General features: G+C 36.8%; 1 protein-coding gene across 1 annotated transcript; it reads left to right on the top strand.

The window, feature by feature from the left end:
* On the top strand, positions 7,070-14,721 carry LOC18788345 (auxin response factor 19). Its single transcript, XM_007225363.2, has 14 exons — positions 7,070-7,723; positions 8,087-8,205; positions 8,837-8,935; positions 9,032-9,088; positions 9,262-9,417; positions 9,493-9,577; positions 9,683-9,773; positions 9,970-10,134; positions 10,288-10,410; positions 10,623-10,698; positions 10,804-10,942; positions 11,479-13,394; positions 13,502-13,692; positions 13,972-14,721. Exons 1-14 carry the CDS (start codon positions 7,660-7,662, stop codon positions 14,108-14,110), a joined length of 3,420 nt encoding a protein of 1,139 aa, XP_007225425.1. The 5' UTR covers positions 7,070-7,659; the 3' UTR covers positions 14,111-14,721.

Here is a 15,097-nt window from a genome sequence, read left to right as displayed (position 1 = left end):
CACCAAGTATGAACGGATGAGAGATTCCGCATTCCCAAAGCCAAATTAGGTGAGAGAAACGATTTGATTTTGGCATTTTGGCATTTTGGCATTTCAGAAAAAGTGAAGAGAAGAAAAATAAAGAATAGAAAGAGAGAGGCTAAAAGTTTAGGGAAGCTAATCCCAAGAGGCACACAAACACAAAGCAAAATCACAGGCGTGCTCTCCCAGAAAGCCCTCCCAATTTCCACCACCACCCTTTCCTTTTTTTTTCCCCAACTTTTCCCAAATCCCATATGAGAGATTTGATGTTGATTGTGGGCCCCGCGTATTGGAGGTCCTGGGGGCCCGTGGGCCAGAGGGAAAATCAATTGTCTAATCGGATGGCTCTTATCTGCTTTCTAAAGTTACCCACTTTGCTTTTTCAGGACACGTGTCTTTCTCTGTATGGCGGTGACACTCGCGTGCCATTGCGTCGGGCACTGTGACTTTGTGAGTCCGTTAAACCGGCCGGGTTTTCAGCTTGCTTGCATGCACGCTCGCGCCTCCCTACAAAGGATATTCCCAAAGTTTTCTTCTTCTTCTTTTTCCTTTTTTCATTGAAATAGCGGTGAATTTAAAAAAAGAAGAAGAAGATGGAAATGAGAAAAAAAGAGAGATCGGCGTATTGGGACTGCTCTTACAGTAGAACTAGACTAGTTACGAATAAATATCAAACTCATCATAAATATATACAAGAAGATTAAGTATTTTTGTCGGTTATTTTTTTAATTTCCAAATGTAGCATATAAAGCATTAACTTAGCATATTATTTGTAGTACAATGCATTATATATGATGAGGAATTGTCACAAAATTGTACCCTTGTAGGTACATGCCCTAGTAATAGAAGTTGAGTTTTCTTATGTATTTGCTGCAAATGTACTTTGTAATTTGATACTCAAGTTGGAATGTAAGTTACCTTCTATTTTCAGAGATTAAATAAATTCATCTATTCACATGAATCACAACACTCGTATAGGTTAAAAATTAAAAAAATAGGGAGCAGATACACTGCATTGCTACTAACCTAGTAATACTATAATGTATGAGGTTGACGATTTGCAATTCAAAGTTTAGTATTAATGATTGTATATGTGCTATAATATAAGTTAATTAGTCATCTTACATTAGCAAATGATCATGCCAATACTTCATGCTTATAGATATGACATGGATGGATAACTTGTAAGTTAATTTATGTATCTCTCATCTGACAAGTTATTCGCGAAGTCGACGGATCATAGATGGATGTTATTACCACGCACTGGGTTTCCTCTTATGAAGAAGACTTCTTTGCAAGCACGTAGGTTTCTTTTTTCTTTTTTGTCCTAGCCCAAAACGATGTCGTTTTGACTTGGACTTTAAATATATATATATATATATGCCCACACAGTTGCGTGCAAAGCGCAGTAGATGCTCAGCCAGCAAACAAAAACTCAGCCTTTTTAAGGCATTTTGTCAAACAGTTTATGGGCACCAGCAAAAGGGCATATTCCAACATGACCGTGGCGTTCTCCGACAAAGAAAGGTGCAGCTGCACCTCCTTGTACCTCTATAGGGTGATCACACAGTATTATTGTCACATGAGAAACTTAAGAGAGATGACAATGCCTCTAAAGTAATCAATCTCTACATTTTGCAGATTTAGTTAAGCTTCTTGTTTTTTAAAAGCCTTCTTGGTAATTTGACTGTCAACAAGTTTATAATTAGTTTCTCCTACTTCAACAATCTATGCGCATGCCCTATTTTTGCGGATAAGATTACAACCACCTCATCCTCAATCATTCATCAAATGGCTTCGATTTAATGTCAATTCAGAAGAACAATCATATATTGAAATGATTCGAATGAAATTGAAATTATGATGAAGTGACTAGTGGTTGTAGTAATAGTAATTTGATTAAAAAAATATATCATGCTGAAATTGTTTGCTACTTATACATTTGGGAAAGCATTAAAAAAATTGGAAAGCTGTTTTTTGTTTAAGTTTTTTTTTTCTTTTTGTAAGAATTACTCCATATTTTACATGATCCTTATAAGCTGAATTTATTTATTTATCGGAATATTTAAAGTTTCTTTTTCTATGTTCGTAAAAAATATATATATATTTTTTCAACGAGGAATCCTTAGATTTTATCATCCATGGATCCACCTTATGATTCAACAAATTTTGGGTATCATGAGAATAGAATCATGAAAATAGACTAACATCTTTGTGTTGTTTGTCATTCGAAATACCTTATTATTCAAATTCTGTGGCCATGATTGATAATGACAACACATCCACCTTAGGATGATCATGGTACCACCATCCAATTTTATACTGAATTATATAGAATTTTTTCAACATCTTACAAGTTTTTTTTTTAATTAACCGGAAAATTTCGTAGCACTCACTTTCTTTAAGATAAACTATGAATACATGCAACACGAATTTGAAATCGAGTCTTTAAGAACTTTGAAAAGTTAAGATAAAGTCCTAGTACTGGTAGTGAGAGTAGTCAATCTCTCCCCGAACTTTAAATTCATGTAACAAACTAGGATTGAGTAGCAAATTCACTTGTTAATAACTAAATTCAATTTGAACCAACCTAGATTATCTCAAATATTATGATACTGAATTTGGCCTTGGTTTAAATCAAAGTGAAGATTTTATTAATTTTCCTCACAATAATGACTTGTAGGAAAATTATTATTGGCCGTCGATTGTGCCAAGCCAGCTTACCAGCTTACAGTTGATAATAGCCAAACCAGCAGGCCCTACCACCCACCTCTTCCAGAAAACACGGTATCTAGATCCACACCGTGACACTAAAGGCATTTGCTTATGGGATTAAATAACTATGATGTACCAAAAATAAATCATTAAACAAATACCTATTCATTTAAGTTATTAATATTAGTTTTTTCGCACACGCTTCTGAGCATGTGAAAGGCTTTTTATAAAAAAAATTAATTTTTTTTTATAATTAAAAAAGATAATTGGTAGTTGTGTTCTATAAAAATATGATATATTATCTATTTTTTTTTAAATTTTAATTTTGTTTAATATAAAAAAGTGTGAATTTACCATATTATCCTCATTTAATTAATAATTTCAATTCTTAATGTTTGCATTAACCAATGGCATTTTCTGGTATTTTGAATGTTTCACCATTCTCTGACTTTTAGATAAACTTTTTTTTTTGGACAAAAGTTTTGTAATTGAAGTGATTAAGAGCATTTATTCATGCTTTTGATTCCCCATTTTCTAATATCGCTTGTATAAAATTTTTTTTTAAAAAAACATTTTCTTTGAGGTATTTTATTAATAGAAACTTGAGTATGGTGTGAAAGTGATCAAATGGGATTATAAATTTAAAGCATACAAAAAAAAAGAAGTGATTTTACAAATAACTTGTCCGGAAATATCCTGTCGACTCTAAAAATAGTTTCAAAATGAATTAAAACAATAAAGCATAATTGGCCTTCTACGCCACACCAGGAGTCATCTCTCACAACCTTCCGGCAAGACAAGGAGTAAATGACCTTTAAAAAATAGCTATATGTAAAACCTACAAGTACAAAAGCGAATAAAATTGTGATGCAATTATATAGGATAGTAGGGGACAAGAAAAAATGGCCAAGTCATTTTGGAAGAGAATGAGTTCATATCTCAACATTTATCAGTTTCAACAGTAAAAGTCCTGTAGATAAAAAAAAAAAAATTCCCTCCCTTTTCTTGTTTGACAAAATAAATCGTATAGATTCTAAGATTGAGGGTTAAAAAAGAGCTGGGAAACAAAAGATCATAACGAATTTTGAACAAGCTATGAATTGGGAAGACGATGACCTCAATTTCCCATCGATGCTTGAAAGTGGGATTACAGCCTATGTATTCCCTTTCTAATATAAAGCCATTGAAATGCTCCATGTTTTTTCCTTTACAAAATAGGAAGCAAATCACAACAATAAGCTCAACACAATATCTTTGTTATTCATTATTCCTCCTACTTTAGAAGAGAAATGACGTTGACTTGCAGACCAGTTGTCTCAGGTAAAAATTCTCATGGCACTTGGATAGTGTATGTGTGTGTGTGTAAGAAATCTCTACCCCATTATAGTTTAGACTATCACTTATAATGGATGAGCTTTTGTCTGTTTGCATATATCATATATGTCATTTAATGTATTGTATATATTATTTTTTACAAAAAAATCATAAAGTTGAAAAGTATTCACTTTCATTTTTCTCATTCAGTCGTTCATTCGTTAAATTATAATTTACGTGTAAAAAATTATTTAATACTCGTAAAGTCACTATCAAATATGGCATGACCCTAGCTATGCTACATGATTTACTCTTTCTTTTTTCAACTAAAAAGAAATGGGGTTTTAAGCCTTACCTCATCTTTATTGAATTTTATGAGATCTAAAGATATATACAACTTTCATATTTATTTATGGAAGTTGATTTTCACACTAATCTTCTGTCTATTTACACTCGTATTGAAAATTATATGTTCTAGTAAAAAGTATGTTATATGGATATATACAAAGAGAAAAGAGTAAGCATGAAAAAGAAAGATCACTGGTTAAACTATGAAAGTCTTGTGTCTATGAAAAAGACCAATGAAGCTTAAAAGGTAGGAAACAATTTTTAGCATCCCCTATAAATTTCAATTATTTTTTAATTCACCGGTAACCAGTAACCAGTTGGTAAAAAATGCAAATTTTGAAAAAGGTTAAAAGCAGAAAATTCAAGAAAGTCATACATAAAAAGAGATTCTCGAGCTTGGACCAACTCATCTATACGACCACATCTGCAAACACACGAGACACTCTGCATGTGAGATGGAACCAACGTGAGATGTGTAAAATTAAAATGTAGGAGTCTCACATGTTTGTAGATGTAATCGCATAGATGAATTGGTCCGGCAATTAGACTCGAGAATTTCTCCTACCAAAAAACCCCAGTGCAGCAGCAGCTGACATTATTTGCTACGTCATGGAGTGGTTATTAAGGACAAGTAAAAAGGTTTGTAAACAAGTAGTAAAGTAACAATTAACGAGCAAGCAAAGCAAAAGTAAAGTTTCTTAATTTCCACTTATTCAGACTCTAATCATGATTTATTAGCTTATAATTAAATGAGGCGACCATTCTGTGTGCAATTTTGCATGTGCAAGATTATGAGGTCGGTCATCATCACGCAAGCCTTGAATCTCAGAGCCAATAATAGAGGAGAGCCATTCGAGAGTCTACAAGGGTCTTATTATTACCCCTATAGGCTATAGTGGTGGTCGCCAATGACCCATTTACCCCTCTTGCTCTATTTATTTATTTTTCTTTTTCGTAATTATTGTTGCCCTTTGAATGCAATGAACCCACTTTTTTTTGGGGTCCTTTTTACTAAATAGGGACTTACTCATCATGTCAATTGTCAACCCCAACGCCTAATACAATTCCATCACAAGAAGATTTTTCATTTTTGGTCAATAAAACGTTGGGTTGGTAAAACAAAAGAACATAATCACAGGAAGGAAGTGTTCATATTTACGTTTTAGGGATTGAAATGCAACAATTAGAATTATTCCAATTCTTCAACTAATTTAATGAATTTTTTTTTCTCAAAATTAAAAAAATATCCTTTAATACTCTCTCATTGAATAAAAAGAAAGGAAAACGAAAACATGGTCTAGCTTAGTGAAAAAAGGCGTTGACTTACAGACCATCAGTCTCAAGTTTGAACTCCTATACATTTTGATAGTGTGTGTGTGAAAAATCCTCATTCCCTTATAGTTTAGACTCTCACTTGTATTAAAAAAATAACAATGTAGCATGTTAGATACTAACATTTTATGTGTTATAAACAAATGAAGTTCATAAATGGTGTGGATATAAACAAATAAAAGAACTCACATCATTTATAGTCAAAATTAAAGAACTAATTTTGGCGTGAAGGAATTATTGAGAAATGGAGAAAGGTATAAACTTACATACGTCATTAGGGAACGATGTAGCCTATATAAACTCGCAAAATGCACTTTATTTTGTACACATAGTATTAAGTGATTTGAGGTATCGCTGATATTATTTAGAACATTATCTTAAACTATGAATGTACACATAGTTTACATCCTCGTATTTTTAATCAATTAACAAACTTTTTCTCGTAAACTTTTACTCATTTGATTTCCAAGATTTGCTTATTAATTATTAACCGGAAGGTTAAAGATGGAAAATAGATGGTGATGCCATTAATTAGTGCAAGCATGCCATTAATTAGTGACGTGAGTCTTGTGATTCACTATTATGGCATTAAAGCAAAGCTTCAATGATTTCTGAACCAACCACTTGCCCTATTTTCGTACGTAACTGAGTTTTTAGCCTCAAGAGGCAACTACCTTTGTATCGTTAGGTTTAGTTACTTAACTTGACATTAAATTTTACATATGCAATTCATTTTCTAGGTTTTTAAAACAATAAAAAAAAACTATTATTAGATGAGAAATTTAACACATAAAAAACCCCACTAAAAACATCATGTTGGAGATGAAAAGAACGAGGAAACACAAAGAACCAATATACAAATAACTTTCATCATGTGCTGCACAATGGATGGCGATGGTGACGGTCAACAAATGGTCAATAACACATAATCATATTTGGAAATTCCAATAACAAATAATCATGGGTTAGTTTACTTGTGGTGGGTTAGTTGATATTGCTAAAGGGACAAAAAGGTAATATGCTTTGAAAAAACATCAAAACAAAGCAAAATTTCTTACCATTACTAACTTTTTTTTCTTTTTCCTCTCAACTCTTTTGATAGCATGTAAAATCCAGCTAGTGTAAGCATAAGAAAAAGAATATTAAGTTGATCTAGCATAATTTTGAAATAAATTTGAATACTGTGTGTCTGTGGGCAACTGTCACTAGCACTATACTTTGGATCTTATTTGTCATCACTGTTGTTCTAAGATTAAGCTACATTAACCATGGTTAACAAGATAAAAACAGAACTAACCACAAACCCAACTCCATAGGGGTCAACTAAGAGCCAAAGCCCCATTAGTCAGTGCCATTTTCAAGGACAGGTAGAGAGAGAAGAAAACACACAAAGAGAAAAAGAAAATTGTTTATTTTGATGTAGAGAGAAAGTGAGAGAAAAGGGAGCATTGAGCATTGGGAAGAAGAGAGAGAAGAAAGAGAGAAGAGAGAAAGAAAGGAAATGTCTGGGTGGTGTAGGGGAAGATAGGGGGCAAAGCTTCAGCATTTGGTCTCTCTTAATCTCAGCAAACCCTCCTTTTTCTCTGCCCCTCTGTTCCCTCCTTTTACGTCGCCGTTTTGCCCCCTTCAACTCGCCGGAAAGCCCATAACCTTTCCCGGGAAAATCTGCAACCTTCTCCGGGAAAGTTTTTTCTTTTCCATTTTTTAAAATCTTTTTTGGGGGCTGTAGACTTTGCTGAGCTGATCTGAGCTCAGCTGATAGAGAACTTGAAAATCTAGTTCGTTGATCTGAGTGCGTGGTCTGGGAGCTGAGAAGAGCTAGAAAAGGAGCTCCATTTTATCGCCGATATATCTCCGGCGAGATGAGCAAGTGAGATTTTCCGGCAGTATATCCAGTCTTTCGAAGAACCCAAGGCGCCGGAGCAAACAATGAAGCCGCCCGCGAACGGCGCCGGAGCTGCTGCGGCCAACGGTCCATCCAATTCATGCGAAGGTCGGCACTTTCTCTCTCTATATTTATCTATGAGCTGCGCTCTGTCTCTCTCTCTCTCTAAAAAACACGAAAATCGGTGGATGGATCGATCGATACGGTTGTTGTGAAACTTTGTTTTGTCTGTATTTAACTTCGTTTTGTTCGTTACAAGTATTTTTGTACGTACTCGGGACTCTCCAACTAACTGCCTCTGCTCCTCGGCAGTTATGTTAAGAGATTCCCAGAATCCAGATTCTTCTCTGTTTCAGTTGGTCCTTTATTTTCTTTCTCGTTTCCGTTTTCTCGGGAAACAAACGGAAAAAACGGGGCTTTTTTGATTGTTTGTGGGAGTTTCTGACGAATGAACGGGTTACACGTGTGCAGGGGGAGAGAATGTGAAGATCATAAACCCGGAGCTATGGCAAGCGTGCGCCGGGCCGCTGGTGAACTTGCCGCCGGCTGGGACCCACGTGGTCTACTTCCCTCAAGGTCACAGCGAACAAGTGGGTGTTTAAATGTTGTTGCTATCGTGCGCCGCCTGAGCGCCTCTGCTTATCCTTAACATTCTATACTCTCTACTTTCCTGAACTCATCAATGCTTATCATGATTTTTGAGTTCATTTATTGTGCAGGTCGCTTCTGTTAATAGCAATCTGTTGTTGACCTTCCTTTTCAATGCTTTGTTAATTTTAGAAAACACATGGTTTTGTATGTAATTATTTTTTATTTTTTATTTAGTGGGATATAAATTTTCACCTAATAAAGCAGATGGGGTTGATGGGTTTGAACAATTTAGGATTAACGGAAAAAGAAAACAATCCTATTTATTTTTGTTGTTGTGGGTCTCCCCATTATACTTACTCTTCTTGTTTTTGTTCAACATTGTTGTGGTAGCTGAGTACTTGGTTAGATTTAAGTAATTACATTTAGTTATTGATCTTTGTGATTATTTTTGTGGAGAATTTCCTCGGTCTTTTCGTTCTGTCTCTCCAAGTAGGTGGTAAATTTAAAGTTTTAGTTTTTATGTATTAATGTATTGAGCAATCATCATACAGGATAAGTTTGATATTTGAAGTTATAATATGTATGAAGTTGTATTAGGTCCTGATTTGAGAGTGAAATTTCTGATTTCAGGTTGCCGCATCTATGAAAAAGGATGTGGATGGTCAAATACCAAACTACCCGAATCTTCCCTCCAAGCTACTATGTCTCCTTCACAATGTCACCTTGCATGTATGGCTGATTTTATCTGTTTTTAAGTATTACCTTGCCAATGCATAATTCTTGATAATTTCTAATTGATTTTCACACTTATGTATGATGTTCTAGGCGGACCCCGAAACGGACGAAGTTTATGCTCAGATGACACTTCAGCCTGTTCCCTCGGTAAGGGCTGTTCAAAATGACTAGTAAATCATTATGTTCTGATAATACTTTGGACATACCCTTCTGTTACTTAAAATAAAATGCCTTTGTTCTTTAGATGGTAAAAATTTCTATGAAAAAAAAAGATGGTAAAAATTTCTGGAAACTGAATTCCTAAACTTCTTGGTCTGCAGTTTGACAAGGATGCATTGTTGAGATCAGATCTTGCCCTCAAGTCAAATAAGCCCCAACCAGAGTTTTTCTGTAAAACATTGACAGCAAGTGACACAAGCACTCATGGAGGTTTCTCGGTGCCTCGTCGTGCAGCAGAAAAGATTTTCCCTCCTCTCGTAAGCAGTTTTACCTCATTTCCAAGGTTTGCCACACTAATTACAAAGTTTAATAGTGCTCCTGTTTGTACATAGGATTTCTCCATGCAACCACCTGCTCAAGAACTTGTTGCCAGGGATTTGCATGATACTGTTTGGACTTTCCGCCATATCTATCGTGGTATGTTCTTTGTTTGGCCATTGGAATGTTGCATTCATGGATCAATAAGGTGCCATCATGATCATATTTCTAAACATCTGTTATTTGTTGTTTTGCTTAATGCAGGGCAACCAAAACGCCACTTGCTTACAACAGGATGGAGCCTATTTGTTAGTGGGAAGAGGCTTTTCGCTGGCGATTCTGTCTTGTTCATTAGGTATTCACAATGAATTGAAAATCTTAGGGGTTTCTGTTTTTGAGCATTAATTTCTGCTTATAAGTAGGATTCATTGGTAACAAGGCCTCGTTCAAGTTATATATATAGGTTTATATTTTTCTTCTCTCTTTTGCATTTGAAAATATATGAAGTGCAAAAACAAACTCTTATGGTGATACACACTTTCCGTGATCAGGGATGAAAAGCAGCAGCTTCTTTTGGGAATTAGACGTGCTAACAGGCAACCCACCAACCTATCATCTTCAGTATTATCAAGTGATAGTATGCACATTGGGATTCTAGCGGCTGCAGCTCATGCTGCCGCTAATAATAGCCCCTTCACAGTGTTCTACAATCCTAGGTTAACATCTTTCATTCTTTACTCTAAAATATCTTCTTTATTCTACATGTATAGAATCCTAGATTGTGGGAGTGAATCACTTGTTGTCACTATTTAAAAGAAATCAGTATATTTATTCTGAATTTGCATTGAAATGTTCTTTTCTATATGCAGAGCCAGTCCATCAGAATTTGTTATCCCATTAGCCAAGTACTACAAGGCAGCTTGTGGCAACCAACTATCTCTGGGTATGCGATTTCGTATGATGTTTGAAACTGAAGAGTCAGGAACAAGAAGGTAGTTGTATACTTGTCTTTCAGTCTATTGTTCAAGATTTTGGCAATCCTGGCAATAGTGATCTGGCAGATAATTCACAATTAGACTTTACAAACTAGAGATGCTGATGATTTGCCAGGATTTTTAAGTTATTCGTCCAGTTCCTTCAGTTTTGACAAATAAAAATCTTATGGTGATTTTGGAATTGAACATGAGAAGCTTTTGTTGTACAGGTACATGGGTACAATTACAGGAATTAGTGATCTTGATTCTGTTAGATGGAAGAACTCACAATGGCGCAATTTGCAGGTAAATGTGACGGAAACTTCTTGTTATCCTCTCTCCCCTTGTTGCTTCCATTCATCTTGTTGGTCATGTAAAATAACCTAAAATCCCCGACATATCTTTGAATAGGTTGGTTGGGATGAGTCAACTGCTGGGGAAAGGCGTAATCGGGTGTCAATGTGGGAAATTGAGCCTGTTACTGCTCCATTTTTCATTTGTCCCCCACCATTCTTCAGATCAAAGCGTCCTCGGCAACCAGGAATGCCAGGTAAAATACATAATATAGCAACCATAAATTCTACTAGCTCTTTATTGTCTCAGCTTAATTTGTGTACTTTAAGCAACTCTTAACAAGTAAAACGGATGAAATTTCCCTACTTAGATTGGACCCAGACTGGGTGTCAGTTAAGACAATCTTAGTGCACATTGCTTTCTGCTTGGTAAGAACTGTCTGGGATAATAGTGGATGGTATCCGCTGAATTTGATAACAAACGAAAATAAGAAAAACAGTGAATGATATGGGATGGATTGATTGGACTGATTTTTGTCATTCATCTTGTTATGATCAGTGTTTGATCTTTTGACTTAAATAGTATCTTTTCGGTGATCCATTGTATGTGACATGGCACAAAACATACTAAATGATGTTTAAGTCCGTTGGAAGCTTCTCCATTCTTTTCCTGGTGTTGTTTTATACCTCAGTGTGAGCCATCCAGAAACAGGCCCTTAAAAACTTAAAGACATTTTGAATTTGGAATTTTAGTGGAAGGACATCTAACAACCTTTGATTTTTCCTTTTGCAGATGAGGAATCCTCTGATTTAGATAATCTTTTTAAGAGGACAATGCCTTGGCTTGGTGATGATATGTGCATGAAGGATCCCCAGGTTCTACCTGGTCTGAGCTTAGTCCAGTGGATGAACATGCAGCAAAATTCTTCTGCGGGTAACTCCATACAGCCAAATTACATGCATTCCTTTCCTGGTTCTGCTCTGCAAAACCTTGCTGGAGCGGATCTTTCTCGGCAGTTGGGCATGTCAGGGCCTCAAATACCTCAGTTGAGCAATTTACAATTCAATGCCCAGAGACTACCTCAGCAAGCACAACAGCTTGATCAACTCCAAAAGCTGCCATCCACAATGAACCCATTAGCATCCATGATCCAACGACAGCAACAGTTGGGTGATATTACTCAACAACCCAGGCAAAATTCGTTTAATCAATCTCTACCCTCCAGCCAAGTTCAATCCCAGCTTCTGCAACCTCAGACCCTTGTCCAAACTAATAGTATCCTTCAGCAGCAATCATCTAGTCAAAACCATCTTCAAAGAAACCTCCCTCAGAACCTGCAGCAGCATCAGCAGCAACAGCAGCAGCAGCTGCATCAACAACAGCAACAGCATCAACAGCAACAGCAGCAGCATCAACAGCAGCAGCAGCATCAACAACAAATTGCGGGTCAAAATCAACAGCAATTTCAGTCTCAACTTCCTGATCAAATAAACCAACAGTTGCAACATCTTTCTGATAATCAGCTTCAACTTCAGCTGTTACAGAAGCTTCAACAGCAACAACAGTCGCTTTTGACACAGCAGGCACAGCAACAGCCTGCTCAACTTATCCAACTCCAGGACCAGCAGAGGCAACTGTTAGATGTGTCCCAGAGCTTCTCCAGGCCTTTGACTCCCACCCAAATGCAAGAAATGCCTCAAATGGCACCAACCTCGCATCCTCATTCAAGAACAATGCCACAGCAGCTGACAAAGAATAATAACAGCCAAACTAATGTTCGGTTTTCTCAACCACCTCAGCAGCCAAAGCTTCAACAGCAGCAACCTGTTATGGTGCCTGAAATGTCCGGGCATATGGGACTTCACCCAACCCCAACAACCAATCAACTCTCTACAGCTGTAAGCAATGTAATGACAGGAGGTGCAGGAGCAGGGCAGTCTGGGATTACAGATGAGGTTCCATCGTGTTCAAATTCACCATCCACAAACAACTGTCCAAGTTTAATTCAACCATTGATGAACAACAGAGCCCATCGAAACTCATTCGTCGGGGAGGACATGGCTCAGTCTGCCACCACAATCTTGAGTCCTAGTGCCATAGAAACAATGCCATCGAATGGTAACTTATTGAAAGATTTCCAGCTTAAGTCTGATGTTAAGCCTTCAGTGAACATTGCTAGCAATCAAAGTCAAGGAATTCTTACAGCACAAACATACCTGAACAGTGCAGCTGTCCAGACAGATTACTTGGACACATCCTCTTCAACAACTTCAGTAGGCCTCTCTCAAAATGATGTCAATTTACAGCAGAATAATGCCCCATTGTCTTTCAATCCACAATCAATGTTATTCAGAGAAGCCAGTCAAGAAGGGGAAGTTCAGGCAGATCATAGAAACAATGTTTCATATGGTTCTAACATTGATGGCCAATTGGGGATACCCTTGAATCCTGATCCTATGTTGGCCAAGGGCACGGTGGCGTTAGGAAAGGATTTTTCAAATAATCTCTCTTCAGGAGGCATGATTGGCAACTATGAAAATGCAAAAGATGCTCAGCAGGAACTTTCATCTTCAATGGTTTCCCAGTCCTTTGGAGTTCCAGATATGGCATTCAATTCAATTGACTCAACCATAAATGATAGCGGCTTTCTGGACACTGGCCCATGGGCTCCAGCACCTCAATTTCAGCGAATGAGGACATACACCAAGGTTTGATATTTTAAATTAAAATTCAAAATACATTATGAAGCTATCCATTTTAAGCATTTAAGATTATTTTTTTCTTTTGCTCTAACTTGGCTATTGTTTCTGTAAAGGTGTATAAACGTGGAGCTGTAGGGAGATCTATAGATATTGCACGCTATTCAGGTTATGGTGAGCTTAAACAAGATCTGGCTCGTAGGTTTGGTATAGAGGGACAGTTAGAGGACCGAGGGAGAGTAGGCTGGAAACTTGTGTATGTAGATCATGAGAGTGATGTTCTGCTAGTTGGAGATGACCCTTGGGAGTAAGTCTTTTAGTCCCATTTCTGCTTAAAATTTTGAATATATCATGGTGCACACATATACGCATAATTTTCCTGTTTGAATAACTTGTCTGGAGATTTTCTAGTTCCTGAAGTTGAATGTTAGATTGTGCCAAATTAGCATGACATATTTTTGTCCCTGGGCAGTGTTTTGCATCAAGACTTGTTTATTACGTAACATTAAGGGCCAAAAGAATTAAGAGTCTTGTACATGATTTTTCATTGTACTTGTTTCTTAATTGTTGGTCTTGCCTATTCCAGGGAGTTTGTAAACTGTGTTCGCTGCATCAAGATCCTGTCCCCACAAGAAGTCCAGCAAATGAGTTTGGATGGAGACTTTGGTGGCAACGCCGTGCTTCTAAATCAAGCTTGCAGCAGCTCAGATGGTGGGAATGCCTAATGTAGTGTACCAAAATGCTGACAATTTTTCTTCCTATTAGGAGCCTTTTGATGTTTTCTTCATGGTAATCAGCACGGTATGACCAAAGTTTGGTCTTTCTGGTCACTTACCACTTGCTGGAGCAAGCAATTTGAGAAGTGATCTTTTAAAAGTTGAGGGTGGCTTCCAAGTTTGTGGCCCAGCTTACACAAGCAGTGGAAAGAAGCTGAAGTTCTGAACAGAGTATCCTTGTCTGAGATTTCTTGAGTTTCTAGTTGGTCCGAGTTCTGTTCAAGGGAGGGCCAAATTCTGGGCAAGTGAACAACGTAGCATGGCATATTTATATTTGCCGATACGAAGATGATGTGCTGAAGTCAATTTGAGATTCATTTGCCTTGTACTTTTCTTTTTCTTCCACATTGGAATTCCCCCACGCAAGTACATTGTAAAGAGCATTGTAGCATGGAATTCTTATCGTTCAGTTTCGAGTGTATATTAGATTTCGAAAGTGAAATCGGTTATATAAATTTCGAAAGTGATTGATGTAACCAAGGCTACAATTGGGTACCAACGGAACAAAATGTTGTGTAAAAAATGTTAAAGACAGAAAAATATTAAGCTGAACAAAGCAACATGCATACGTGTTTGATGCAAAGGACTGGATTGAATTGTCATTGAGGATTAACTAGATTTATACCGAACGGGATGGACGGGATGGACTAAACGAGATCTTTGGCGCATAAGACTCGACGTATCAATTCAGTCTCTTACTTGAACTCAGGTCGTGTCAATGGCTTAATTTATCTTGGGATAAAATATCCACACTAGTTCGGAGAGCTTATTCCACATGGAATAGGAGGTTCTAAATTCTTCACAAACATTGAATTAGGATACTATTTTTAGTCCAGTCCAATCCAACCCAAAATTTAGTTTGCCAAATGTGAAGTGAAAGTGAACCAAAAGGGTCCAATCCCACTCGTTCCACATGAAACGGGGGCTTTTGCTTCT

The sequence above is a fragment of the Prunus persica genome, chromosome G1 (assembly GCF_000346465.2).
Source record: "Prunus persica cultivar Lovell chromosome G1, Prunus_persica_NCBIv2, whole genome shotgun sequence".
Taxonomy (NCBI): Eukaryota; Viridiplantae; Streptophyta; class Magnoliopsida; order Rosales; family Rosaceae; genus Prunus; species Prunus persica.
Note: the sequence above shows the minus strand (reverse complement) of the source record. Positions and strands in the feature narration are given on the sequence as shown.